Genomic DNA, 27,914 nt, shown 5'->3' with positions numbered 1-27,914 from the left:
ATTCACTAAAAACTAATATTTCTTCAAAATAATGTATCAACAAAAAAATATTCGGTTCTTATTAGCACCAAATATATCTTGTTATTCGGTTAGCTTAAAATCTCCGTTTGATTTAACTTTAAGAAATGTTTTACGGTCCGCGAAACGTTGAACGGTAATGCGGATTTGTCGCAAACCGTTGGTGTCTAGTTCACAGCTCTTCTGCTGTGTTGATTACCATTTAACTTTTCCACTTACAACTTCTTCTTTTTTCTATACTTTTATTTACAATCCAAAGAGTATCTATTTTCCGTAAAAAAGAGGATGTCATCCTTCTTCCTCTTCACTCTATTCGAGTGATGTTATCTTTATTCACGAAGAAAGTTTGTCGGTAAGAAAAATGAAGTTGTTTTAATTGAGTAAAAAAATAATAATTAAAGACAGTGTAAGGTAGCTAATCATCCTTATCTTCAGAGTAAAGTTTTTTTGCAACCTTTAGTTGGTTACTCTCTTCTAATTTGAATCTTCCAAACACTGTTATTTTCAAAGCGATTACGTGCTGTGCTATCTAGTTGTTCAGCGTTTTGCACGCCGTCACCGTCAACATTCGCAACGAATACGAGTTTTTTTCGCCTTAAGCCAGTTTTTTATCAATGTATTTATTTGCTTCTTTGTATTACAATCCTCTTTTGAGACGCTTGTCAACGTTGGTGCAGCGAGCGACAGTTTTGAGAAGCAGTCTACCGACAACTGGTTATATTTGCCAATTTTGTCTTTTATTTTTATTAAACCTCTCCGTTTATATTAATAAACTTATAAACACATTCATCTGTTTTATAATCTAAAGCACTAGAATATTTATGTATTAGAGTTTTACTCTGTATTTGGTAAACAAATTGGAAGTTTTGGATTATAGATTTGGACTGTTATTTTTTACTTCAAATTTTTACCTATAACTGATCATGAAACAACCTCTGAAATAATCGGTCAGGACACAGCTAATGCACCGGCACTGTTCGAATTTGAGTTAAGTGCGTTAGGTTTTGCGAAGAGACTATTTTCCCTTGTTTTCGCTGTTTTATACTAGCCGTTTCATCTGAATGTTTTTATTATATTTCTTTCCGTTCTTGACTTATAAAATGCCTTGACTTTCATTCATATGTAAAAAAAAATCTATCGAAAGAAAAGAAGGGGCATTGAAGTTCAAATAAAAAGAATAAAGGAAAATACTGAGACCAACAATTGGCTTTTTCTGTCTTTATACTTAAATAAGTTTGTATATTTTTCGATTTTCGCCCTGCCTGTGTTGTAGTAAATGAAATCGGAAGTCTATGAACATTGGAGGCTGTATATTTTTCTTCGAATTCGTTCAAAACAAATAAAAATTCTGAAATTTATTCAATTTCGATTAAATTTATAAAATATGAACTTGATAAACTATCTTGACAAGAATCATTACAGGAGAAAATAAAAACGACTGATATGTAAAGGGTTCTGTTTTCATTGTTGTTGTGTGATGGACGTACGAGTTGTTAAACGTAACGATAGTTTTTTGCATTTAATCGGCTTTAAACCATCCCTGCCAGAAACTAGTAATAAAATATCTGCCTCATTCATCATGTTGTAGTCGTGGTTACTAGGCAACCATGGCAAAGCAAATAAAACGTCTGCGAAGTAAAGAATCAATTAAAAAAAAAAAAAAAAAAAAAAAATGAAGAACGCATTTAAGCTCTTTAATGGTTTTATGTTTTTTCGTTCCTACAGAGGGTAATGGGCGGCCAACGATATAATTATACTATTTTAATCCTCTTTGGTTCCTTTGCCGACGAACATTTCAATTTGAAATAAAAATCCATTCAGCCTCCAGTTTACTTCAAATAAAAGTTTACGCATTACAAGGAGGCTTGGGAAAGAAAAATGATTTAAAATAGTCAGCAGTTGTTTACACAGTTGACTCAAGAATTCGAGCAGCTGCAACAACCAGGCACACTAGGCCGTCATCTTTGACTTACTTAAAACCATACCATTAAAAAAGATTGAATGGAATAAGTACTGTAAAGGTGAATACTTTTCACAGTATGCGTCCTGCCTGTAACTCGGAAGGAAAAAAAACAGATCAAAGCGATAATTTAGAGGTTGAACATACAGTGTTGAAGCGAAATGCTTAATTATGTCCTTTTGCGTGGTTCCAAAAATAATCCTAAAAGTTGAGTCGAGAAACCCGCGAAGCAAAATATCACCCTAAATATCCTTCCGCAAAAACGAAACGTTTCGATATTAACGCATTAAAAGAATATATTTTAAAACGCTGACACCCAAACAAAAACAAGAAGTGAATATTAGTTTGTTCAAATTGAATATCGCTTCAACTTCTTGATATTTTTCTCATAGTTGGAGTGAGCTTTCGAAATTCTACATTGATTCGCGACTAAATTGACACCAGCAGTCGTTGCCATGGAAGCGCTAAGGTTATTTTTATCGCAGAAGCGATTTCATGTACTCGAGTAGTTTCGGCCATGCAAAGCTAGTGAGCTCGCATTATCATTTTTGTGCTTGCGCGCCAATGACGTCTTGCAGTTTACAGGATTCTTGGGAAATTAATAGTTACTTTTTATATCAATTTTTCTATATTTGCCCATTTTTGTGTGGAAGTTTGAAAAACTCATTTGCAGAATATGCCTTTAGGCTGTCTGTAAATGGATAATAGTGACTTACAGTACGTCAGTACACGGTACGATATTACGAAAAATTAAACTGGCTTCCCATTATATCTATGACCGTGTTACAAGCGCGTGCAGAACTTGGGAGGTCATGACATTGAAATGGCTTCCCAATAAGACGAATTACACCTGTAATGCTTTTTTTTAATAACGACAAAAGCCACATACAATCCGGCCGCCGACGATTCGAGAACACTGAAACTGCTTTTCATTGAACCGACTTACAAAAATAAGAGATGCAGTAATAAATGATGAATTGCCTTCCTTGTACCAATTTAGAATATCAATGCAATTTGGTTTTCCTGTACACTGAATTGGTCAGTTTCCAATTATGAGCTGTCACACGATTTTTTTTGTAACACTTAACTGGCTTCCTGCCATTATAACGGTCAATTGGCTTCCCATTATAGCGACTTACAACATATGCACGATATGGTATGTTCTAAAAGTTAACTGGCTTCCCATTATAGCGACTTACAACATTTACACGATACAGTATGTTCTAACAGTTAACTGGCTTCCCATTATAGCGACTTCTAACATTTACACAATACAGTATATTCTAACAGTTAACTGGCTTCCTATTATAGCGATTTGCAACATGTGCATGATAAGATATAACCGTTAGAACATAGTATATATATATATATATATATATGTATATGTTCTAACAGTTAACTGGCTTCTCAATATAGCGACTTAGAACATGTAAAGGATACGTGCGATATTGTTCTAGCAGTTAACTGGCTTCATATTATAGTGACTTTAAAAATATACACGATAAGATATGTTCTAACAGTTAACTGGCTTCTCGTTGTGGGGACTTGACAACATGTACATGATATGATATGCTTTAAATTTTTACTGGCTTCTCATTATAGTTATTTACAACATGTAAATGATAAAATATGTTTTAACAGCTACAGTTAACTGGCTTTCCATTGTAACACTCTCGAGACGTACAGCATGCGGTATATCGTTACACCTAACGGGCTCCCTATATTTCAGCCAATTACAACATGTACATACACAATACGAGTTGCCATAACATAGAAATAGCTTCTCCGAGTTAAACCGCTTTAATAACGTTGAAATAGCTTCACAAGTGTATGTGAAAACAGACGACATATTGTCTAGTTTGCCAAGACTTCAGCGTCAACAGACTTGTTCAACCAGCTGTTACACTTAAGGCTGCCAGTTTGGACGTCTTACGCTCCTCAAAACTTTAGAAATATTTTTGGTTTGCTAATAAAATAAAGGTAAAGTAATCTAAATGTCTTTTGATTATTTTGCGAAATCTTGACGTCTATTTTTAATAAGAAAGGTAATGTATTTTAGGCCTGTCACTCATGATCTTTCATGCTGTCTTTAGCTTTGTTCGTGTCTCGTTGGAAACCTCTTTTTCGAAAATATATTTTGGAAACAAGCCCAGTCGTTTGTCTGTTCCAGGTATGAGTGTTATCTTGACATGGTCGAGGGTGATCATGCAGAGCCATTACTTTTCTAATGAATTAAGGCGTCATTATGGGGGACGATAGACTACACAAGAGAATTAAGGAAAACACCTGGTTGACTTAGATTAGAATGACAAAAAAGGATGAAAGAAAAAAAGAAAAAATGAGGAAGAAATTATAAGAATATAGGATAAAAAGTAAGAAAAACATTAGGAGAAACAACAAAATAGAAGGGTCGGTAAATTAGGAAAGATTAGAAAAAGAAAAAAATGAGGAAGAAATTATAAGAATATAGGATAAAAAGCAAGAAAAACATTAGGAGAAACAACAAAATAGAAGGGTCGGTAAATTAGGAAAGGTTAGAAAAAGAAAAAAATGAGGAAGAAATTATAAGAATATAGGATAAAAAGTAAGAAAAAAGGTAGGAGAAGAAATAAAATAGAAGGGTCGGTAAATTAGGAAAGATTAGAAAAAGAAAAAAATGAGGAAGAAATTATAAGAATATAGGATAAAAAGTAAGAAAAAAGGTAGGAGAAGAAATAAAATAGAAGGGTCGGTAAATTAGGAAAGAGAAACGAAAAGGAAAACCTTTTTCAAAAAAATAATAAAAAAATGAAATGAAAAGAGAAAAGAATGGCATTCTAAACAAAGTATACTTTTTACTTAGAACTTTCTCCGAAATACTTTCTCCACTACTAAAACTTGTGACAATATTTTTTTTGGAAACAAGACGTGCGTTAATTGCGCCAAGTTTCTTGCGGTTTTCACAAGGATTCTATTCTTAGCTTCGCATTGGTGTTTTTAATGATTTTAGGTGTTTTTTCTATTCATACTATATTGCTTCCAGCACATGAAGCGACGCAAACAATAAATCATTCAGAACTTGATAATCATGCAATTAATATGACATAAGGACGTATAATGACTAGATAGGTCATTTCTTAGATCACGCGTATACGGCAGAATGTTATTTATACCTACCTACTCGTTCACTGCCCTAGGCACTCGTAAGATATCATCTCAACACTCGAAGATAAAATCTGTATCTCAGCGCGATCATGTAATATCCTCGATATATATGATAATATCATCATCAAAAAAACTCTTAAAAACATTTCTGTTAAATCTTAAATCTTTAGTGATTGTTGCATATGTTAAGTTTTACAAATGGACTTAACGTTTTTTATATAATATGCTATTAATATAGTTTATAATTTTTCATATAATAGTTTTAGTTTATAATTTTTCATATTATAGTTTTTTTATATTGAATATGCTATTAATACAGTTTATAATTTTTTACCTTCTTAGTTTTTTTTATACTGAAATTTTATTTGTATATTTTTTCCCCCTAGTTGTTAAGCGCTATAGAGTTAATGTATATAGCGCTATAGAAATTTAATAGATTATTATTATTATTATTATTATTATTATTATATTAGTGCAGTCTTAATATTTCATAAATATTGGCTATTAGTTTAATAGGCTCAAAATATCGTAAAGGTTTTCTCTTATCTCTTTGGTCTTATAGCTGTCAACTTTGACCTTGTTTACGCGTACCCACGAACTAATTGTATCATACGCAGACTCAGTGCTGCTCTGTGTAACAGGTGCTAGTGAAGACATTGTACACGGAATTGGCGTCAGAGAGGGCGTATTTACGCATGTGTTGAGGCACGTAACCTTAAGAGAGAGAGAGGCACATCGATAGAAACCTCAAAAACATGATAGAAAAGTGACAAATAAGATTTGCAGTGCGTCTGGTGACTGCATGTATGCTTACATTAATCATTATTGCTCTGTGTAACAGGTGCTAGTGAAGACATTGTACACGGAGTTGGCGTAAGCTAGATATATTTACGCATGTGTTGAAGCACGTAACCTTGAGAGAGAGAGAGGCACATCGATAGAAACCTCAAAAACATGATAGAAAAGTGACAAATAAGATTTGCAGTGCGTCTGGTGACTGCATGTATGCTTACATTAATCATTATTGCTCTGTGTAACAGGTGCTAGTGAAGACATTGTACACGGAGTTAGCGTCAGAGAGGGCGTATTTACGCATGTGTTGAGCCACGTAACCTTGAGAGAGAGAGAGGCACATCGATAGAAACCTCAAAAACATGATAGAAAAGTGACAAATAAGATTTGCAGTGCGTCTGGTGACTGGATGTATGCTTACATGAGTCATTATTGCTCTGTGTAACAGGTGCTAGTGAAGACATTTCACACGGAGTTGGCGTCAGAGAGGGCGTTTTTACGCATGTGTTGAGGCACATAACCTTAAGAGAGAGAGAGGCACATCGATAGAAACCTCAAAAACATGATAGAAAAGTGATAGATAATATTTGCAGTGCGTCTGGATGTATGCTAACATTACTCATCATTAATATTTCATTAAAAATCATGGTCCATTAACAGGAACTTCCTTAAGTGGTCTAGACCGTCTTGTATTTCTTTCTCTATCTGTTGGAAACCTGCAAATCCCACATTAATATATCATTAATATTTTATGATTATTATTATAATTATTGATATGGAGATAATATTTAACAAAATCATGAATGCTCAGCAGGTTGCATTTATCTCATTCCGCATGTTATTCTCTTAAGTAGTATTTTTTTCTCTATCTGAAGGGCTTGAGCGATATTACCGAACGCGATAAAACTAATAAATTAATTTTCAGCAAGGGAGTAGCTTGCCTTCCCAAACATTTAAACCAAGCTGTAATATAACCTTAATTTCTAATTAAAATTTAGAGTTGCTGTAACGATATTGACCTCCAAAGACTCATAGAAAAACATATATTAGTGTTCAATAGAGAACCGAATAGCCGTCAATGAATATTAGAACCTTAATCCATCAACTAATAATAGTTCTTTGACGTTATATGACGTCTTTGTGACTATTTATTACCAATGAAACGTGCCATAATATATATCTTAATATTGGTAAGTTAATATAAAAAGGGAAATAAGGGGTTAATATAAGATTAGTGAAAATAACTGACCGTTTGCGGAAGTCGAATAAAAGCTGTGTTTTGAACTGATATCCTTGAATTTGTTAGGTGGCTGATAAGTTTATCTTTAATAATTAAAGGAGATTTCCTATGAGTCGGAAAAGTATAGAGTCGTTAACGTGACAGTCAAATGGACGTCGATTTTAACCAATTAGAACGCGAGAAAACGTACGCTTGCCAGTGGTTGAAATGGGAAGCCAGTTGAGAGTCATGATAAGATTAAAAAATCTTCTCTGAGTCATGCTAGAAGACAAATATAATGAGTCATTCATTAAATATATTTATCAAGCTACGTCAATACAAGATTCGTTGCACGTTTCCTAAGATGGATAAATAATTAGCGTAAAAGTTATCTTTCTTTTCTTTTCTTTTATTTCCAGAATCATAACCACATTTTTAAAAAACGTGTCTCGACGTATGCCTAGCCATGCGTAGCCATCTTCAGTACGTATACGTTCATAAGAAAAGTTCCGATATTAGTTTTCTTTTTCTTTTCTTTTTTTTTTTTTTTTTTTTTCTTTTCTTTTCTTGGACTTTACTTAATAAAACCACTCTAGAAAATTCTCTAGTAAAACTCTAAAAATGTTAACGTTCTCTTTTGATTTTCAGTTAAAGATACTGTTAACCATCAATTAATAAATTAATTAATCTGACGGGAAAATACCTATATTACTTTGAACTTTATTTCCAGACATCGTAATTAAAACTATAGCTTACGCTTTTTATTCTAAAGACCTAATAGCAAAAATGCTTTATTGTAAAGGGCGGCATCATCATCCCAGTCATTTTAATGGATTTCATTACACAATCAGATTAAGTATCGTTATTATCCTCATAACTTCAGCGGAATTTCTTTTAGGTTTTACTTCAACGGTTCCGACTGTTTTGATGTAGATTAATCAAGCATGGAAGGTAGAATTAATCTGATAATAACTGTTTATTACTGGCTTTTTTTTAGAATGATATATGTCTTGCTGTGGTCTTTTGTCATATAAGCTGTGAGTCGAGTTGGAATTGAAGTGCATTGTGGGGCTGTTTTTGAATTTGCGTTTTTCAGTTTGCTGAGTATTCCACAATCAATTCCATCAAATTTAACTTTCAACCCTCTCACGTTTTCATTTACCGAGTAGAATATATTCCATTTCCTAATGAAGTGCTATACTTGGACGCAAACTCGGCCGAAACTTTACTGGAATAATCTTTAAGAGTCTAATAATCACTGCTTGAAGTTTTTTCTTGTTATTCCGATGGGAAGTATTGAATTTTTACGAATATTGCCGAAAATTGATTTTTTTAAAACTTAGGCATCGACAAGAAATACCATTTGAGAAACTTAACTTTTCTCTGCTTTTCTTCATTAGTTATTTTATTTGTGTTTAAATGGAAATTGAATTAGATCTTTTCTGCGTTAAGTCCTTGTAATTAATCGTATTTACAACATTTATATATTTAGCAACAAAAGATTTTGATTTTTGCATTCTTTTCCTTATTTGTCTTGAAATTTGATAAAATTATTTTTTCCCTCATTTTTAATTTTCCTCGATTTTCTTTATTAGTTTTCATTTGTCCTAAATGACAATACAAATGCATCCTTTCTGCATTAACACCCCACTTCTAATTAAATAAAATCTAAATGAAAACGCTTCCGTTTGTTTAATTGGAAATATTTAACCCAGTTTTACTAAACAAAGCCATTTATTTCGTTCAGCATTATTTGATTAAAAATAATAAAGAATATCAATAATAAATAAATATGTTTTTCAGGAAGGTTGTAAAACTAAACATCTTTTGTTAACCACTATTTTGATAATTTACCAACGATTTCCGTCGTTAGGGATCAAAACTAGCCGCCAAAGAGGACACTTAAATGTTGAAAATACTAAAAATAGGATCAAGTGACTTTCGGATGATCTATTTTAATTGATTCTATTGTTATCAGTGTTGTTATGGTAACGCAATGTCAAGGCTCGTTTTCACTGTTTATCCTAAAAATCCAGTGGTTGGTCTTCTTAATGAATTTTATGTATTAAATCAAATACCCAAAGTAAATAGAAGTTAGTTCCCGTCGATTGCCTAAAGATGATCCGCTTCTCTTTACACTGACAGGATGTTAATATGATTTGAGCAACTTTCTGCTTTATGGATGAAAACATATGGGATTAAATGTATGAAAGTCTTTTCCGTTGAAGTCTGAAACGATATGCGCTTGTATTTTATTTATTTATTTATTTATTTATTCATTTATTTATCTATTTATTTTATTTTATTTTTATTTTCTTTGCTTCTTTTTCTTCCCCTTCCTTTTTTAGTTTTTCTCTTTCTCCTTCTCCTTCTCCTTCTCCTTCCCCTCGTCCTTCATCCTTTTCTCTCCACTCTCTCTTGCCCAAATCTCCCAAATATACATATAATGCCCAAATCCGATATAAATTCAACTTACTGAATTATTGAAATATTTTCTTCTTTACCTCTCAGCTTTTTGTACAACTTATACAATCAACACAAACAATCCGCCGACAATATCCAATACAAGCAGTGTATTAATAAGTGGAAACATACAGAACAAAACATTCAAGGGACCAAACGGAGAATCGTGGGATCATGAAGTTGCGGTATTTAACATACCAGAGTCTAACAAAAACATTTTTGAAAATGGTAATACGGTTGTAGTTACGGGTAACAACTCGTTGTCAATAAGTACCACAGGAGATTTAACAATTAGAACTAGCCTTGACGTGAGTGGACAAGAAGTAAAGGATGATGACACGAGTGTGTTCTTGCGAGGAGGATTTGTAAGAAAAAGTAATTCCTGTTGCGTCTTAGGTAAGTGAAGCTAAGGAACATGGAACAGGGATATGTACTACCATGTAATGGACTCTACTTTGACGATACGGCGGCCATCTTACCAGGGGGCAAAACAAAACAAAGAAGCACTGAAGAAGGTCGTCACCAGCGTCTTCAGTGGATCTTTTACGTCCGCCTTATACAGGGTTATATAGTGAAGACAGACGGGGCCTACGGTTTTAAGTCCTTGTCCGAGTCCTTGTCATCTATATGTCCTCTCAATTCATCTTTTATTGTATTTTCTTTCGGTAAGCTGTTAATATCAATCGACATCATTTCTGTAACAAAGCTTTATTTGCTCCCCCCTGAACATCCCATAATGCCTTGCGATCCAAGATAGTCGCCGTATCGTTAAATTAGTCCAGTGACATAATTGACACCTCTCTATTACGACCATCTTCTCCACGCAACCTCTCTGATACGACCAATTCATTACTATGGACCTGTTCTCTTTATAATCATGTTAATGACTATCTTAAAGGAGCGGGACCTGGTGCAGCGTACAGCTACCATGGTGGTGGCCATGGTGGTAGAGGTGGAGGATACTACCAAGACTTTAATACATCACGGTACTACAGCTGGGACTATCATGATGTTAATTATCTACTGGGTGGAAGCACAAGTGAGTAGAGCGCGTCTGTTTTGTGGTCATTCTCTTTACTTCCCAACCCTCGAACATGCACATTATACATCAAGTCAACAAAAGCAATAGCACCACCACTCTTATAGGTGACTAATACTTCTATTTCAACAAAAACAATAGCACCACCACTCTCATAGGTGACTAATACTTCTATTTCAACAAAAACAATAGCACCACCACTCTCTTAGGTGACTAATACTTCTATTTCAAAAAAACGTTGGTGAAGTTTTTCATTGTACGTTGCATGCCTTATCTAGCATGTTGATTACTAAGCTTGAAATCTATTATATCCAAAGGCAACATGCAACAAAATCTTCACCAACCTTTTTTTGAAATAGCTGTATATAAGCATAGATGTATTAGACATGTTTCTGGAGAAGTTAAGGATAGTGTAGAGGTAGTACACACGCCACTCATCTTTGGGTTCTCAGGTTCGGTTCCCAGACTCGGCATCACATCACATGTAACTACATTCTCGTACCCAGACCCTTCTCACCAAAAAATAGAAGGCTCTGGTAACACACAAAAAAATTCTATCTCGTCAGAATATTCTGACTTCCGGTATAAATTCAAAGCGTCTTTTTTTTTTCAAAAGAAAAACAGTTAAGCTTCTTTATACATTGTTTATGGAACGGTTTATTTGTCTGTGATTAACATTCCGAAAAATAAGCAATTTAGCGAGACCCTCTAATGTGTACGGTAAAGTAGTCAAATTTCAACCGTTGACTGTAAAATCAGCGAACCGGAAACAGATGATTATGCAAAAGAATTAAACCAATCATATTAACGGTCGTGTTGTGCGTTACCAGAGATTTTTCGTTAGAAAGCTGAGAAGGCTTTGGGTACGACAATAATGTGACTAGAGCTTGTTACAATTCTTTCTTGATTCGAGGATTTTCTCCGAGTTCTCCGCCCGGGGTTCTCCAGTCGGGGTTCTCCGGTTATCCTCCTCCACAAAACGTAATAAGCCAACTAGTTTTATTGTTTAGTGCTCTGTGTTTCCCCTGCTTACTGCAATCTTTCTTTTTCCGCGTCGCTTTAAGGTACGGTTCTCTTCGAAAGCAAGGCCGGTTCTGGTGGAGGAGCCATCGAAATAATTGCGGAGAATGGAACATTAAAAATTGGTAGGTTAAGTAATCTAGCTGTTGCTATCGTTTTCCGGTCATTATTTATCGCCAGGGGTGGGGGGAAGGGGGAATAAGAGGGATTACATTCTCTTTAAAGAACTGTAGGGGAAATCAGGCAACAAAGCTGGGATCACTAGCATCCTTTAGTAAGGGGGGATCATAAAGAATATAGTTCTTTTCGAGGGGGGGGGGGGTCAGTTAATATTAATGATGATGTTGCGCAAAATGATTCGACTCCGCTAGGCTCTGAATAGCGCAGCGCAACCGTGACGTCATAAAAACGAAGACAAAGGCGACATTCAGACAAACAAACTTACAAGTTTACTTTCAGCAGATAATTTTCACAGCCGATCGCAGTTGATCTTAGTTTACATGGGTTATTATTGTAACTTTAAGTAAAAATAATAAAATCGGTTCGCATAATCCTCGTAGCGGTTAAACAAAATGCAATGTTTGTCCGAATATTTAAGCTATTTTTAGAATCAGTGCGCTGCGCTATAATGACAGGTCCCTTAAGCTTCCCTTTATATTCACCCTACTTCATCCTCCCTCTCTCTTCCAGTGCTCAGTAGGATTTTTCTCTTTGTTATTTAAATCATTTCTTTGTTTCTAAAATTTTTCAACTTAGTTTTTAGGATTATATATTTATATTTTACTGATCATATTCAAAACGACTTCCATGTAAAGAAGTTTTGTGTACATTTTAGCTTAAGAAACATCTTAAAATCAAATAAATATAGATCACAAGAAGCCCACTAATCTTTCTCCTTTGCAGTCGCTGTTAGTGTTGTCACGCAAAGCGTATATAAGTCACCTAAAACCTTTCTCCCCTAAGCTTTGGGTAACGACACTTACACTAACGTAAGTGTCATCTCTTGTTGCTTAGATGCTTCTATCAGCGCCAATGGATTCAGTTCTAAAAATACATCGGAGGAGCATTGTGCTGGTGGAAGTTCAGGGGGACTCATTCGGCTCAAAGCAAACACGGTAAGATTTTCTGTTACGTGTATCCAGGATTTTAAAAGGCAACTTATTCGTTTGTTTGAATTGCCCTATTTTTCTATGACATCACAGTTTGTTTTTAAGGGGGACAGATTGATGAAAGATGCGGGTCGTCCTTCACGAATTTGCAAGATGTGATCCTATTGGAGGGCACACATGTGTAGAACAATAGAAAACAATGACCTTTCCCCAACACCGCCCCTAAACCTAACCAATCACAGGGGACGTTGCTGAGCTTCGTTTTTTAAAGCTCCAAGAATGCTAAGGGCCGGTCATTTCGTCCAATCATGCTTTGCGCCCAGCGTTCACCGTTCAGTTGGTAGCTCTGATATGTCTGGTTTTATAAGCAGATATTTATCCTAAAATAGACCCCTTGCAGCACGTCGGAATGCAGCTCAATTAGGAGGGCAAAACAATAGGTTTTCAATTCTCAGTACATTGAGCTGCTTTGACGTCTTATGCAAGGGGTCTATATACACTCAATTGAAGAATCGTTATCGGGTTCAGAAACATAGAACATAGAAGCTGAGACCGAAATGGCACATGGGAAGTACGTTAATTAGATGCATGCTGTGACCGGCGACCCGTGGCATCATCCACTGTTTTTAATACATGTTTGGCATTCTAGACCGACTGCATGGATGGCACAAATGAATAAATTATAATATAATTATGTCATTTCCCATGTGCCATTTCGGTCTCAGCTTTTATGTTCTTTGTTTCTGAACCCGACAACGATTCTTCAATTGAGTGTATAAGGTATTTGGTGACTACTATTGTCTTTTCCTTAAGTTCTTTTTTAAGTTTTTTTTTTTGTGTTGTTGCTGTTTTGCACCCCCCCCCCCCCCCCCCCCCACGACCATGATTCCTAGCGTAAAAACAAAATCCTGTTTTTATGTGACGTCATAATGAAATATATGGCAATATAAAGTTTTTCGTACCGCTGTGTTCCTTGATTACAGACTCATCTACTCAGGGATAGTCTCAGGTTCAGAATATTCACAAATACGGTAGAGGTAGAGTAAAGTTAACTGTAAAGTTAAATATTCACAACTTCAACAATACAAACACTTAAAAATACACCCTTCTCAAGATTATCTTGAATGCGAGGCTAACATGAAAATACAAAAGAAATTCTACAAATGCCATCGAGAAAAAGTGGGATTTCTTTTGTGTTTCCACATAAGCTCGCATCCATCCACGATACGTTTGAGAAGTGTCCATTCTACAAACCTTTACTGGGGCACTTGAATACAAAACACAAATTCAACACAAAATATTCCAGCTTCAAATTCTCTGTGAAAGTCCGTGGAAAGTGTTGGTATTGTTGAATTTGTGCGTTTTTTACTTTACCGCTGGTATTTGTGAATATTTGGACACTGAAATGACTGAGATTATCTCTGTATAAACGAGTCAGTGATCAAGGAACACAGCTGTATATGAGTAATTCGAAAATGGTCCATGGAGACTAGCCCTGAGCAACAGAAAACTCGAAACCGAGTATTACTTTTTTATCTTCAGGTTGTCTTCACAAATGACAGTCTCCTATCTGCCAAAGGTGGCAACAGTGGCTTTAGTACTTCCAAACACTACTGTGGTGATGGCGGGGGAGGTGGCGTTATTCAGGTCTTTTCTACTTTTGATAACAATACCATAAAACAGTTGCATGTGCATGGAGGCAAAGGCATTGATAATGGAGAAGCGGGCGTGGTCTTTCAAGGAGGTAAGCTCATTATTGGCATTTACGAGGTTCTGCGGAAAAACTGGTAACAAGTACAACACGCGCTGTATCATGAGACTGAATCATGGAAACACTTTTTTTTTAATATGTCGGCAAGCTAAGCAATTAATTAAGCAATGGTCAGTGCTTAGCGTGCGTAAATCTATTTATGGTGCACGCGTATAGTTGGGAGAGCACGATGGTAGCGTAAGAGTTGCTCGAGGCCAAGCCGAGTGCAACACTAGCTACCAGAGTGCTCTCCCAGCTATCTGCGTGCACCATAAATAGATTTACGCACTGCTAGAAAAACTGACCATTGCTCTTTTAACATAAAGAACAACTTTACATGATAAAAAGTGGTTATTTCTATCTAATCAAATAACCGATTCTCTAAAGATTTTCACCAATTTGACGTCATCAGCGTGCTCCATACATTTTTTTCTTCATAGGTGCAGAGCCAATCAGAGCGCGCGTTATATCTTAGTTATGTTATAAATTCATGAAATACAGACCGAAAACCAAAGTAAATGTGACTCAATTTGAAAATGAAAACCTGTAGCACGAAAAAGACAAATGGCGGACCCTAAAAAGCCCCATGATGCAGCGCGCGTCTACCTATTACCAGTTTTCCCCACAACTTCGGAGAGGCTAATTTTAGAGAGGGAGGGTGGGAACTATGCAATGAGATTATCATCTCTAAACCTGTATCAAGCAGACGACATGCAATAAGCGAATACCCTATTACTAACAAACATCTCTATAAGCGGACACCCTGTAAAAGGTGGACATCTTATAGAAAGTAGACGACCTACATTAAGCGGACGCCCTGTATAAATTGAACGCCCTGAACAAAGCGGACACCGTCCACAGACCGGGTACTCTGTGTAAATTGGCCACTCTCTAAAAACTGGACACCCTGTATAAGGTAAACAATCTTTATTAAGCAGGCACTCTGTATAAATTGGACACCCTCTAAAAACTGGAGACCCTGTATAAAGCAGACAACCTTTATTGAGCAGGCACCCTGTATAATTTGGACACCCTCTACAAAGCGGACACCCTGGATAAAGTGCACACCCTGTATAAAGTGCACACCCTCTATTAAGCGGGTATTACCTTAGGATGTACATTTAAATCTGGTATGTGTATTAATGTTATCACAAATCAAATCTGTTTATCTAAAGTCCTTCATACAGACGGTAAACTAATTTATTGTCGATTCGTTGTCTGCAATAATCCGTCAGGTCACTTGTTCTTTAAATATTTCTTCAAGTCCTTAGCGCATTACACATCATTACCAATTAAGCTGTTTTTGATAAACCCGTTGTCATTCCCTCTCCATCCAGCCACTTAACAAGACTTCACTCATTAAATCAAACAGCTTTCAGCTCGTTCTATATTTCATTAAAGCTGGTCGAGAAAACATGGCAGTTAATAGGCCATCTGTCAAGGACATGCAATATATCCACTTAATATCAGAGGCCCATCTCGTCACAGATCACGAGTCGATGGTTTTTGATCCCAATCTTTTTATCCCTAGTTCACATTTACAGACATCTGACAAAAGTACACTCTGTGTCCACAGTAAGAACGAAGGCATTGATTGACTTGATAACCAAGTGACGGCATTTTTACCGCAATGAATCAAAATATCTCGTGGTTTGTAGCTGCGGGCGAGAGAAGCGCGACGCCCCGTCGTAAAACTATTTCTTGATATCATAAACGATATCGTATACCATCGGTGTAATTTAGTGCATCTGAAGACGACGTTTCTCGACCTCAATACTCAATCTTCAATTTATGATTGAGCTGAGCTGATTTCCTAAGTCAAAACTCGACGAAAGTGCGCGACACCATGAAAGGAGAACAAATCTCTTCCTGAATTCTTCGGAGTCCATTTTGACCTTTCTCAGCTCAAGAATACGCACTTAAGATAACATAAATCCGAGTAAATTCCTGGGGAATCAAATCGTTGATGTAAAGTACAGTTCATCTTGGTCCAGAGTCACTTCAATGGAGATTTCAACGCGTCAAGTTTATGTGCTTATTTTGGTGATTTTAAGTGACCTGGGATTGGTCACAACTATGAAGACTTCGGAGATGAGCCGTAAGTTATCCAAAAGAACAGCCGACGTTCTGGTCAGTCATTCTCACAACTAGTTTTTGATTTTTCTATTCGCGTTGTTATAAAAAGACGTATTAAGACTCGATTTTGTTTTTAGCTCCATTTTCCCAATTAGTTTATAAAAATGCTTTTGAAGAGAGAAATCAAATGTTTTTCTCACAACTTTAAAACCAAAAGATGTATCCCTGTACGAAAATTGCTTACGGATTAGCGACTCCGACTGTGAAGCGCATCCCTCTGGTCAAGTCATAGAATTTTTCCAAAATGTTTTCAATTGCAGGAGACAACAACTATTGCTCACAAAGAAACAACAATCCATTCGATAGTTTTTATGGATTTTATTTTAAGTCTGTCATTAAATTTTTCGAAATTTTTTAGGTTGTGATACGATTCCTACGCGAAATTTTCTTAACATCTTTAATCTTTTGCAAGCTGTTTCCAAGCTAAAGGTCTTGTAATCTTCGTGTCTTGAATTTTATCTCAGCTTCTTAACATCTTTCTTTTATTATGTTCTTATCAGAAAAGCACTCTGGGCCAGTCATCGAAAATGTGGTTAGCAGAGTAAGGAATGAGTAAATTGAAGAAACGCAGAAATCGTTGTGTGTGAATTAGCGTTTAATCAGAGTCAGTCGCCCCGCAGTTTTCGAGTGTGTCATGCATCTTGCCCACAAACGATTGAAGCTTTTATCCAAGCTTCCTGAAGCAATTTCTAGTGTCAACACACACACAAAAGTGGTTTGCCGTCGATTAGCATGCAGTTGCAATCAAATCCCAGTTTATGTTTCTCGTGTCTCAGTTTACGCTGGCATAAAATATTCCTATCGAATTTATTGGTTTTCAGGAAATATCTATTTAATTAAACTCAACATTTAAAAGGCTTTTCGTGACTTTGATGTGAGGCGCGGTAAATTGACTGGGTCTTGTCAATGAGTTAGACAGTTTATTCTTGACCTAGGAACATTATTTACCAAGCCATTAAAACTTAAATATTTTTTCACTAAAATTCAGTCTCTCATCTGATATGGGGTCGAGGGTCGACGAAATTCCGTAGTAAAATTATTCATTGCTTTTTTACATTTTTCCTGCCGGCTTTTCTTCTTGGTTTGATAATAGAATTGAAAGCGAGAAGACTCCTAGATTTTTATGTCCTTGAGACATTTGATAAATTTACACGTTTTTAAATTATTTAATGCCAACCCTTTTTTAAATGTTCTTGAATTACGTAAGATATTAATTACTGCTACTTGAAAAAAGGTTGATCCCTGCAATGGTAAACTACAAATCGACTCCTTGTGAGAAGTCGGTTAACGTTAAGAGAATTTTGATGTCATCCAAAATGTTTTTAAACTAAACTAACATGATTTATATAACTTCAATTTATACTCTTCAATATTGTACTTCACTTTTCGTACTCCATGTTTTTGTACTGTTACAGAATATTTGGTTTGCAAAATTCAATTCAATAAACAAAACGTCTTCGCAGCACAATTGGGGTATACCCAATCGTCAGTTAAGTACTAATTTTTCGGCCAAATGTCCGTGTCAGTTAGCTGTAATAATTTTACAATCGCTGGCCATAATATTCATTAGAATAATGAAATATCATCTCAAACTATTAACTACTAATTGTTATGACAACGGTGTATTAGAGATATGTTGGCGCGCTTTTACTCCACTCGATCGCTTCTCGTCATTCAATGATTGGTCAGATGGACTAAAATCCGCTTCATAGATGTCAACCTCAGGTTCAACTGTTTAATGATCTATTTTCTGTTTGGTTTTTATTCCACTCAATCGCTTCTAGTCATTCAATGATTCGTTGAATGGACTAAAATCCGCTTCATAGATGTCAACCTCAGGTTCAACTGTTAAATGATCTATTATCTGTTTGGTTTTTATTTCAGTGTTTTTCAACGACGGTATACTCAATATCAACACCTCAGACTGCAGCATGAAATGGCTGTCTATCCTCGTCCACCAGGGAGTACTCGACCATCGCACGTACCGTACACCAAACAACCAGATGAAAGTCACCTATATCGTCTGCTCCTTCACCTTTAAATCATCCCTTCACATTGGAAGTGGAGCTCGTGTCTTAATCTTTGGAACGAACGCGTTGAAGATTGCCAGCGAGAGAGGGAACATTGAGCTTATGACCACGTTTGACTTGAGTGGGACTGGGAAGCCTGGACCGAGATCGCTGGGTGCCTTTGTCATGAAGAGTCTGAATGGAATGAATGTTGGTGAGTAACCGTAGATGGATTCGACGGGACTTGGGTATGGGAGGATTGGCAGGGGAGGGTGGTATCCATCCATTCCTCCATCCATCCACCTATCTACCCATTCTTCCAAAAATCGACTGCCTTAAGGAAACTTATCCATCTCCAATGACGTATTGAGTACCTTTTTTCAGCTTTAGCATAACCTGAAAATGACGTTGACATGCCAATTAATTTACTAGTTAAACGTCGTGACAAGCTCATTAATCATGCGGTCACGAGTTAACTGGAAGTCTGATTCAACAGTTCATTTAATGCCCGAGGAAACTTTTTCGGTAGAAACCTCAAACCTTAGTAATAATCACTTTGCAGTGCCTCTCAAGATCACTACGCGTGCACAGAATCGTACAATGTTCCAACGCGACAAAAATGATTTTGGTGGATGTAAATCAAAGTGTTTGCATGACATTGTCAAATTTTTTCAGGGCACGTGTCTTTGAAATGTTGTGGAAACGCCTTGATTGACGGCCATAGAAACCACCTTTGTAGTGGTGACAAATTGTACGATTCTGCGCATGCTATAGACCTCTTCGGCTTGGGGTAATGTTTTCCCATTTCAGACCACGTGTCATTCCCTTGAGGATAAGATTCTTTGTTTGAACTGTATCCATATTCATGTGTCTTCTCATGTGCAACCGAGCGCAAACCTTCAACAAAGAAATGATACTCTAAGGAATGACGTGGTCTGAAATGGGAAAACATTACGTCAGAGCCGAAGAGGTCTATTGAGAAGCACTGTAAGGACAACGAACATAATGTTTATAGACATTGTCATTGTGATGTTAATGTACCAACCATTTTTACAATAGGTTTTTTTACTTTGCTTTATGGGATTGTCCAATAGATTTCTGGTTGGCAATTGAAATAACAATTGACCATAACAAATTACGTCACCGTACGTCCACCTATCACATTCATTCTCGGCAGAGCATAGTTAATGGCGCTCCATTAACTCCCGGGCATTAACTATGAGCAGAGAGAACGTTTTCCCAACAGTCAGAAACTGTCTGTCTATGTGAGCAGAATCTCGAATTCATAGAAATACCGCTGCATTATCGATTGCAGGCTCGTTCACACAAAACCTGCCTCAGTTCTGCCAAAATATCCACAAACACCAACGATAAAGATAAAATGTCAAATAGCTATCTGTCATCTGTCGGAAATCTTGTCCAATTTGAAAATAATTGGGTAAACAAAATTCTTATAATGAATAGCCTACATAGAAGGCGCATAAAATCAGTAGTAAACCAGAGTTTAATCATGATGAAGTACATGTATACATGTTCGACTTTCTCTATCTCAATGTAGCTATCCTAAACTCGTTTGACGTCATCATGCGTTTCTTTCCTACTCGTGTTCGGTCAACAGGTTAAACATCTTAATGGTTAACGGAATTTCATAATACATCGTTAGTAATTCTACCCTAGTGGAATACCGATGTAATGCCAGCTGTAATGCTGTAATGCTTTGGAATGCCAGCTGTGAATATTTGATGATGATGATTTAGTATGATTTGTATAGCGCCCTTTCTATGTGGATATAATCGAAGGCACTTTACATTGAGTGAATGACAGGTATTTGCTGAAACATTAACTGCCGTGTATCGAAATCACAAGGACAGAGTTAGTAATTCAGTGCGAGAGATAGGGAGGAGTTTTCAACCTTGTGCACTCGTCAAGAGCAGATTTCCACCTTTATTCCTTCGAAGATCATTACACATAAATTCATCGTTAACATCTGTTTTGGGGTCAAGGAGGTAGTCACATCCCCAAACAACCCCTGCGTTTTTACCAATTCATTGTTAGTAAATACTATCACCCTACCTCCTCCCGGGTATCCCTTACCCCTTAGTCTTATTTCTGGTAAAAACTAAAGGTAAACGTGTCACCGGTGGGGGATGGTGTACACCTCCCCCCTCCCGGGTATCCCCTTGCAGAAAGGGTTTCTACAAATTCCTCCGCTCCCCTCCGAGGCCCATTTTCTTATTTTAGTAAAAGCTATAGGTCATTCATAGTTGAATAAGCGTCATGGGTAGAAATGGACTTCACAGCAGAACGCTACAAAAGACCTTTGCCCAGTTAGCGTCTTTTACTGCCTTCAGGCCTTTCAAGATGATCCGCAAACATTCATTATTGAAATACACCTATGACGCCTAAGTCAATATTTTCAGCATTGATTCTACATGAAGTGAATATTTGAATGGTAAAATATTTTAAATATGGTTTGAGAGATGCATCTTGGAGATCAAGGGTCATAATTCAATATGCAATGAGTGATTTACGAAATTTTTCTGGGGCAGTAAAATATCCTGTATAAAACAACATTGTCTTACTCAGGGTTTATAGAAAGTTTATTGCAATTTTTTTCATAGTAATCATTGTTTCAATTTACGAATGATGACAAATAAACTCAAATACCTCCTATGACATCTTACTCATTACGATATTAGAAGTATAAACCTTGAATCTCTCAAGTGCATCACTCAAATCAAACAAAAATGTTTAACCGCTCAACTATTCACTTCTTGTAGAATCAAGACTGAAAATATTGAGTTTGGGTTTATAGACGATATGAAATTTTTATAGAAAAGGGCGTTAATGAAAAAACTTTTATTTGAACTCCATGGATAACAAAATCCGAAATCTGTACTAATTTACTCTATTCGTCTGCGGGATTCTATGTAGGAGACGTTCAATTTATAGATTGTAAGCGATGTAGCGAGCGTATTTGTCGGTTGACACCGTTATATTGGTTTCGCGGCCACCATGTCGTTGTGCACAACAATAGAAATTTATGGTTTGGTAAATGCAAAAATTCTTGCATTGTTCCTGCACTTAAACCGCAAAACCATTCTGTTGCGCTGCTAACTCAGCCTGATAACTGAAAAGGAAATAATACTGAATGGGAAATAAAAAAAAGAAGATAGCAATGATTTTCCTACGAGAACACGAAAAAGGAGTGACAAAAAAATTTGAATGTAAAAATAATCGTCTTGACCATATTTTCCGAGAGACATATGTCTAGGTTACCAGATGTGGCCCCTCAGGGGATAATAGCTCAATATATCACACATTAAAAGAACCGCAATAGTCAAATGAAAATAGATATCTGCCGACCTCACACGCTTCTTCAACTAGATATACTGAGCATGTGTAATGTTAGCACTTTATTTCAATAGTGCAATATCTCATATCGTCAGGGCCCAGTTGTACGAAGGGTGGATAGCGCTATCCGACGGATAAATCTTATCCAGTGGATAAATTTATTGGATAACAGCATCGACTTATCCACTGGATTTGAATAGCGCTATCCACCCTTCGTACAACCGGGCCCTGGTGTTTAGAGCCAGTTCATGATTTTCCTTTAAGTATGATTTTGAGATTTTATTAGCCTTTACGAGATTTTTACTGTTTTCGGGTGCGGAGTAGACGCCATCTTGAAAACAGCCCCAGAATACTCTGCAGTGCCAACACGACCCAGTTTTTTTACTAAACCTCCGAATGGCTAACTGTTGAACTTCATTAACATTCATTATGTCACGTTCTTGTCTGCAGGTCCTGGTAACGTGACAAGATGTAACGCAATCAATCTCTTCGCGAATGACTTCGAAACTTTACTCGGTGGAAGCGTTTGCACTGGAAACGTAGGTCAGTAGAAATGACATTATTTCTCATGATTTCTTGGCATTTTGGTATCAAACATGCCCCAACAACCCTTGCTCCACCCTAGAGTATCATTTTTTTGTTCAATGGTTAAACATGAGAAGATGCATAAATATGGATACAACTCAAACAAAGTATCTTATTCTCAAGAGAGTGACACGTGGTCTGAAATAGGCAAAACACTACGCCCAAGTGGATTTGGTCCATTCACTCACGTTTTAAGACTATCGCATTCATGCACCATGTCTTTCCTTCCCACAAACGGCAGACACGATCATGTTTCCATCCTTTACTTGCGTTTCAAATTTCCTTTTACAAATTTGTTCACCAAAGACTAGTATTCTTTTATTTCTCTTTTTCATTAATTCTGAATATCTTTTTGTTCGACAACTGATGTTTCACGTTTGCCATTAACAAGGTTCTTAAATTCTCTATCCTAGTAATGTGTATTAACATTGGTTTTCTACTGATGTATTTGCAGCTGCTAATACTCAAGTCAATGCTGAGGGAGGAGGCGCCATTGAACTTGTAGCCAAGGCAGGAACCATTGTAATTGGTAATTATCGATTTGTACCCAACTGTGAAGACATCGCATTCCAAATCTTAAAATTCAATTTTGAAATGTCGGTATAGAGCATGCGCATGTTGCATCATAGCCGCTATTTTAGTTGACGATAACAAAGCATTTCTCATTAACTTCCATAGCTAGATCAATCAACATGGCGGTGGTAAAATTCTTTCGAATGATTTTGCGCGACCGTGTCTCTGTCCTCTGATATAAACACGGTAGCCAGCCAATCAGCGCGCGCGTTAAATCTCTAATATTTTATAAATATATACATTTTTTTTTTCTTCCTCCTCCTATTTACATATACATGGTTTCATTGTTATTAATATCTCAAAGGATTTTGACTCATGTGGTTGCACGCACAGTATTCAAATGGAACACACTACTCATGTGCCAACATACCTGTAAATATTATTTGCTGCAAACTGTAGAGATAGAGGTAACGAGGACCAAAATCTCCGTGAATGGCCATACCTTTTCTGGATCCAATCACTTTAGATCCATCACCAAATAAGAAAATGCAGGAGGATTTCTTTATATTAAATTACCTATATTAAATATATTCCTCGCTGGTTCTGGAATTCCGCATTAATACTAACGTGTCTTTGATCCAGGAAGTGGAATCAAAGTGGATGGATACTCTGATCACAATGAAGCTGGAGCAACAGGAGGCTTGATACGATTGATAGGGAAGAAGGTAACAAGCTTAACATCCAATATATTCTTGCATATCTATCATTTATAAATTAATGAATGGTTTATAGAAGGAGAGTGATGGCAGCCATGACAAGAGGCAGGAACAATTGAATCTGGTTTAATCTGATTTACATGAGAAAGAAAGAATCAGTTTCTAAGGGGAAAACACTCTATTGTTGTGCCTCCTGTTATGGCTGCCATTACGTGATGGTGCAAAGCCTCCATTCAGAAGTTGATATTTTGTGGACGGAGGAAAACCGAAGAATCTGGAGAAAAACTAAGATGCAGACTGAGATGCTTTTTAGTAATGTCTTATTGTTTCCTGATCTAGGTGCACCTGAAAGACTCCGCGTCCTTCTCAGCCAGATCCTCACCAAAAGACAGCAACCTGGCCAGCGGTGGTATCGTCCAGATCAAGAGTGATATGGATATAGAGGGTTTATGCGAGACGAAGTTTCACGTCACTGGAGTTCGTAATGGACTTGTTAATGTTATGGGTAAGAAGCTCTTTTAACCTTCTACCCCACAACCTACAAATTTAGAGTTTTAAAGGCTTTCCCAATACCACGAACCGAATCGTCGTCGTGACGAAGTAGGTTTTGGTGGACGATAATCAAGGCGTTTCCATGACATTCCATTGTGTAGACACGTGTTTTTGACAAAGTAAAAAAAAAACATTCTGCCTTACGTCCACCAAAACCCTATATTGTCGCGACGACAGATTGTATGATTTTGAGCTTGCTATTGAGAAGCAAAAGATACTCATGAGGGGGTAGAAAATATGAAAAGTACAAATTTGTTTATCTGAATATTGCGGTGATTGGTTATAGTGTCACGTGTTTAAACCCCCTTATACGTTTCTAGAGGCACTGTAAACAGTTGTATACGAGTAGTGATTGAAGTTTTGGTTCTTATTTGAATGGTTGACAGTCTCAGCTTCGGAATCTTACCAAGTGCAGTTCATCCAGGAAGGAAACTTGTTGATCAATACGACCCTGTGTATCTGGGTACATCGTACGGTCAGTAACTACAGCATGGCTTACTCTCAGTTTGGATCCATCTATAATGACACCAGCAACGATATCAGCACCTGTTCATTCAATTTCACACCACCAATCATCTTCAACGGCTCAGCTAATGTGACCTTGACCGGCGACCACGCCCTATCGATCAACAGTAAACAGGGGATCTATATCGGTGTGGATCTTGTGATTGACAGCGGAATGGTTGCAGGGAAGAGCCGATATCTGGGAGGTTATTGTGTCAAGGAGCCGTCACTAGCAACAACAGGTACATAGCAATGATTAGAAATGACTGTTGACCTGGCTATCGACACTAGTAGACTATTTCCATACCACCGTGTGACTGCCTGTTTGTCTGTCTGTCTGTCTGTCTGACTGCCTGTTGTCTGTCTGTCTGACTGTCTGTCTGTCTGTCTGACTGCCTGCCTGTCTGACTGACTACCCGTTTGTCTAACTGTTTCTTTGTCTGTCTGGCTGCCTGTTTGTCTGACTGCCTGTAGACTGCCTGTTTGTCTGACTGCCTGTAGATTGCCTGTTTGTCTGACTGCCTGTAGATTGCCTGTTTGTCTGACTGCCTGTAGATTGCCTGTTTGTCTGTCTGTCTGAATGTCTGTATGCCTGACTCCCCGTTTGTCATTCTGTCTGACTGATTGACTGTCTGTTTGTCTGTATGCTGTCTCACTCTCTGTTCCCCTTATCATAGGGACAGGACCTGGCCGAGGCCGACCTAACACAAATGCTGGAGGTGGTCACGGAGGTAGAGGAGGTCTGTTCTTCGAAGACAATAACGGCAAGATATACGGCTACACCTATGGAATCAAGCCTTTCTTATTAACAGGGGGAAGCACAGGTAACCCAATCTTCCTTTTTTTGTAATTACGCTGAGACAGAGCTAGAAGTAGTACCTCGTTTATTACTAATGCAGATCGCGAGGAACAATAATTACGCATAATACGTAACAACAGGGATTCCTCATATCTTTACAGCCCTGCTATAGTGCTAACCAACCGACTGATTGTTTTTTTATGCACCCAATCCCTTACTTTGGGGTACCTGCAACGCCCTGACACAGCAGGGATGCTTACCATTTATCCAGAAAACTCGGTCTTCCGATTGACGCAATCTACGTTTTCCGCTCTTTACGATTCTTCCGGTAGACGCGTGTACCATTTCTTGGAAGAAAAGGTTAACCATTATCGCTAGGAAACGAATTTCCAACCGGATGGATTGGTTGAAATGGTAAGCCCCCCTGTATAGAACTGTACATTGCATCTTGATAAATTATATTTTTGAGAATGACTAGTAGCAGTTACTAGACACACCGTATGAAAAAGTTCTGTGCACTACTTACCCTTTTTTGCGCCAAAAGACTAACGTCCGAAACGTCGGTCTAGTTCACTTTTTTTCTCTTTTTTAAAAGGAACTTCGACTAAGAGTAGTGCTGGAATTCAGGGGTGCGGTGGAGGCGCCATAAGAATTTCGTCCAAGAGGAATCTTACGATAAGTAAGTATCGAAGACAGTTAAAGCAAATTTAATGGGAAATGAATGAATGAATGAATGGGAAATAAAATGATGGGTATCAAGAAATGAACAGTGCAACTAAAGAATTTTTGGACGATCTAGTAACAATTTTAGAAATAGAGCAAGTTTCAATTTCCTGTATTTTTGTATCAAACAGTAAAATTTAAAGGTAAAAGTGGATTATTAAACAGCTAATGATTTACTTTACACTCAATAAAATTACTCAATTCTAATTGGACAAGAGGAGTACAATTAAATGTCAAATTGTACTCTGTAGAGTCCCAATTAAGTTGCTCAATTTTGTTGAGTGTATTATAAACAAAAAATCGCACAATTTTTTCGTACAATTTTTAATTTATAGATACTCATGTTTTTTTTTAAAGTTCTCAAATTGAACTCGCCTAAAGGCTCGTCCAATTTTGAAAACTTTCAAAACATCACGAGTACCTATAAATTCCGAATTGTACTCGAGATCGTGCGATTTCCTATACTTAAAGTGTGGTCTCTTTTACTCCGACGAATGACTAGCATCCGAAACGTCAGTAAGTTTTTTCGTCTTTTCACGGTGTAAAATTGACCCTTTTATCATTACTGATTTTTGATTGGTAGATGCCGCTATACGAGCCAATGGATACTCAGCTACTTTATTTAATTCACATCCCCATGGAGGAAGCAGCGGAGGAACGATCTGTTTAGGAGCACAACAGGTGAGTAACGCTAATCGCTCAAATTAACTTATATCAGAGGTTGTTTCAGGGTTCGATCTGATATTTAGGCGTGCCCTAACTTATTTCAGTCCAGGGGTTGTTTCAAGGTTCGATACAATGTAAATGTTATAAGAGGGCGCGTAATATCCGTGTTATTTAACAAATCATCAAAATTGAACGCTGCTTGCAGGTTATACTTGGAGACAGTGCCTTGTTAGAAGCCAAAGGCAGCGATGTAGCTGGGCGTGGGAACTCGTCTACCGGGGGAGGTGGAGGCGGTGTGATCGTGATCAACAGCACTAACCCTTTCATTGGAAAGAAACCTGTACCTGCTGAAAGTACCCGAGGAGGACAAGGACTTGTTCCTGGAGAATCTGGCGTCGTCATCATAAATGGTTGGTATAGAGCTGTTAAGTGTGACGTAATTCGAACGAAAAACGACTTCCGGGTCTAACTTAATAATTACTTCCACAGACATTTTTCTGTGTCTTTTACTTCATAGCAGGATTTTCTGTTCATATATCTAATTGTTGAAGGTAAAGAATGAATCCTGGGAATACGTTGGGGCAAGATTTTAGCGATCTTGTGTGTGATTGGACCCGGAAGTGCGTCACAACTTAAAAAGCCCTATTGTCTAGAAATGAGTTGGATAGCAAACTAATGCACTCTACAGTCATTCGCTTTTTTACATGTTTTTCTTTATTTTTTCATCCTATTTTGTCCGATTTGAATTTATTCCCTTCTCTTCCTTTTTACTTTACTTTTCCTTCTTTCAGTTTGTCTTCCATTTTCTTTCCTTCCCCTCCCTTCCCTTTATTTCACTCTTTT

At 37.1% G+C, this 27,914-nt stretch overlaps 1 protein-coding gene across 1 annotated transcript in view; it reads left to right on the top strand.

Moving 5' to 3' along the window:
* Window positions 1–27,914, top strand: part of LOC116306897 (uncharacterized) — a 57,459-nt gene that overhangs the window by 8,188 nt on the left and 21,357 nt on the right. Inside the window, exons 4-18 of the mRNA XM_089040275.1 lie at window positions 9,645–9,992; window positions 10,495–10,635; window positions 11,700–11,780; window positions 12,670–12,770; window positions 14,307–14,508; window positions 18,535–18,873; window positions 22,464–22,556; window positions 23,053–23,127; window positions 23,754–23,836; window positions 24,167–24,332; window positions 24,766–25,125; window positions 25,561–25,707; window positions 26,278–26,361; window positions 26,989–27,086; window positions 27,277–27,481. Coding sequence (XP_088896401.1) covers window positions 9,645–9,992; window positions 10,495–10,635; window positions 11,700–11,780; window positions 12,670–12,770; window positions 14,307–14,508; window positions 18,535–18,873; window positions 22,464–22,556; window positions 23,053–23,127; window positions 23,754–23,836; window positions 24,167–24,332; window positions 24,766–25,125; window positions 25,561–25,707; window positions 26,278–26,361; window positions 26,989–27,086; window positions 27,277–27,481 — 2,523 coding nt within the window. The remainder of the gene's footprint in view (window positions 1–9,644; window positions 9,993–10,494; window positions 10,636–11,699; window positions 11,781–12,669; window positions 12,771–14,306; window positions 14,509–18,534; window positions 18,874–22,463; window positions 22,557–23,052; window positions 23,128–23,753; window positions 23,837–24,166; window positions 24,333–24,765; window positions 25,126–25,560; window positions 25,708–26,277; window positions 26,362–26,988; window positions 27,087–27,276; window positions 27,482–27,914) is intronic.

The sequence above is a fragment of the Actinia tenebrosa genome, unplaced genomic scaffold (genome assembly GCF_029948245.1).
Source record: "Actinia tenebrosa isolate PJP-AT-01 unplaced genomic scaffold, QUT_ActTen_1.0 PGA_scaffold7__59_contigs__length_16204524, whole genome shotgun sequence".
NCBI classification, from domain to species: Eukaryota; Metazoa; Cnidaria; class Anthozoa; order Actiniaria; family Actiniidae; genus Actinia; species Actinia tenebrosa.
The sequence above is the reverse complement of the archived record's forward strand: the minus strand, read 5'-3'. Positions and strand labels throughout refer to the sequence as shown.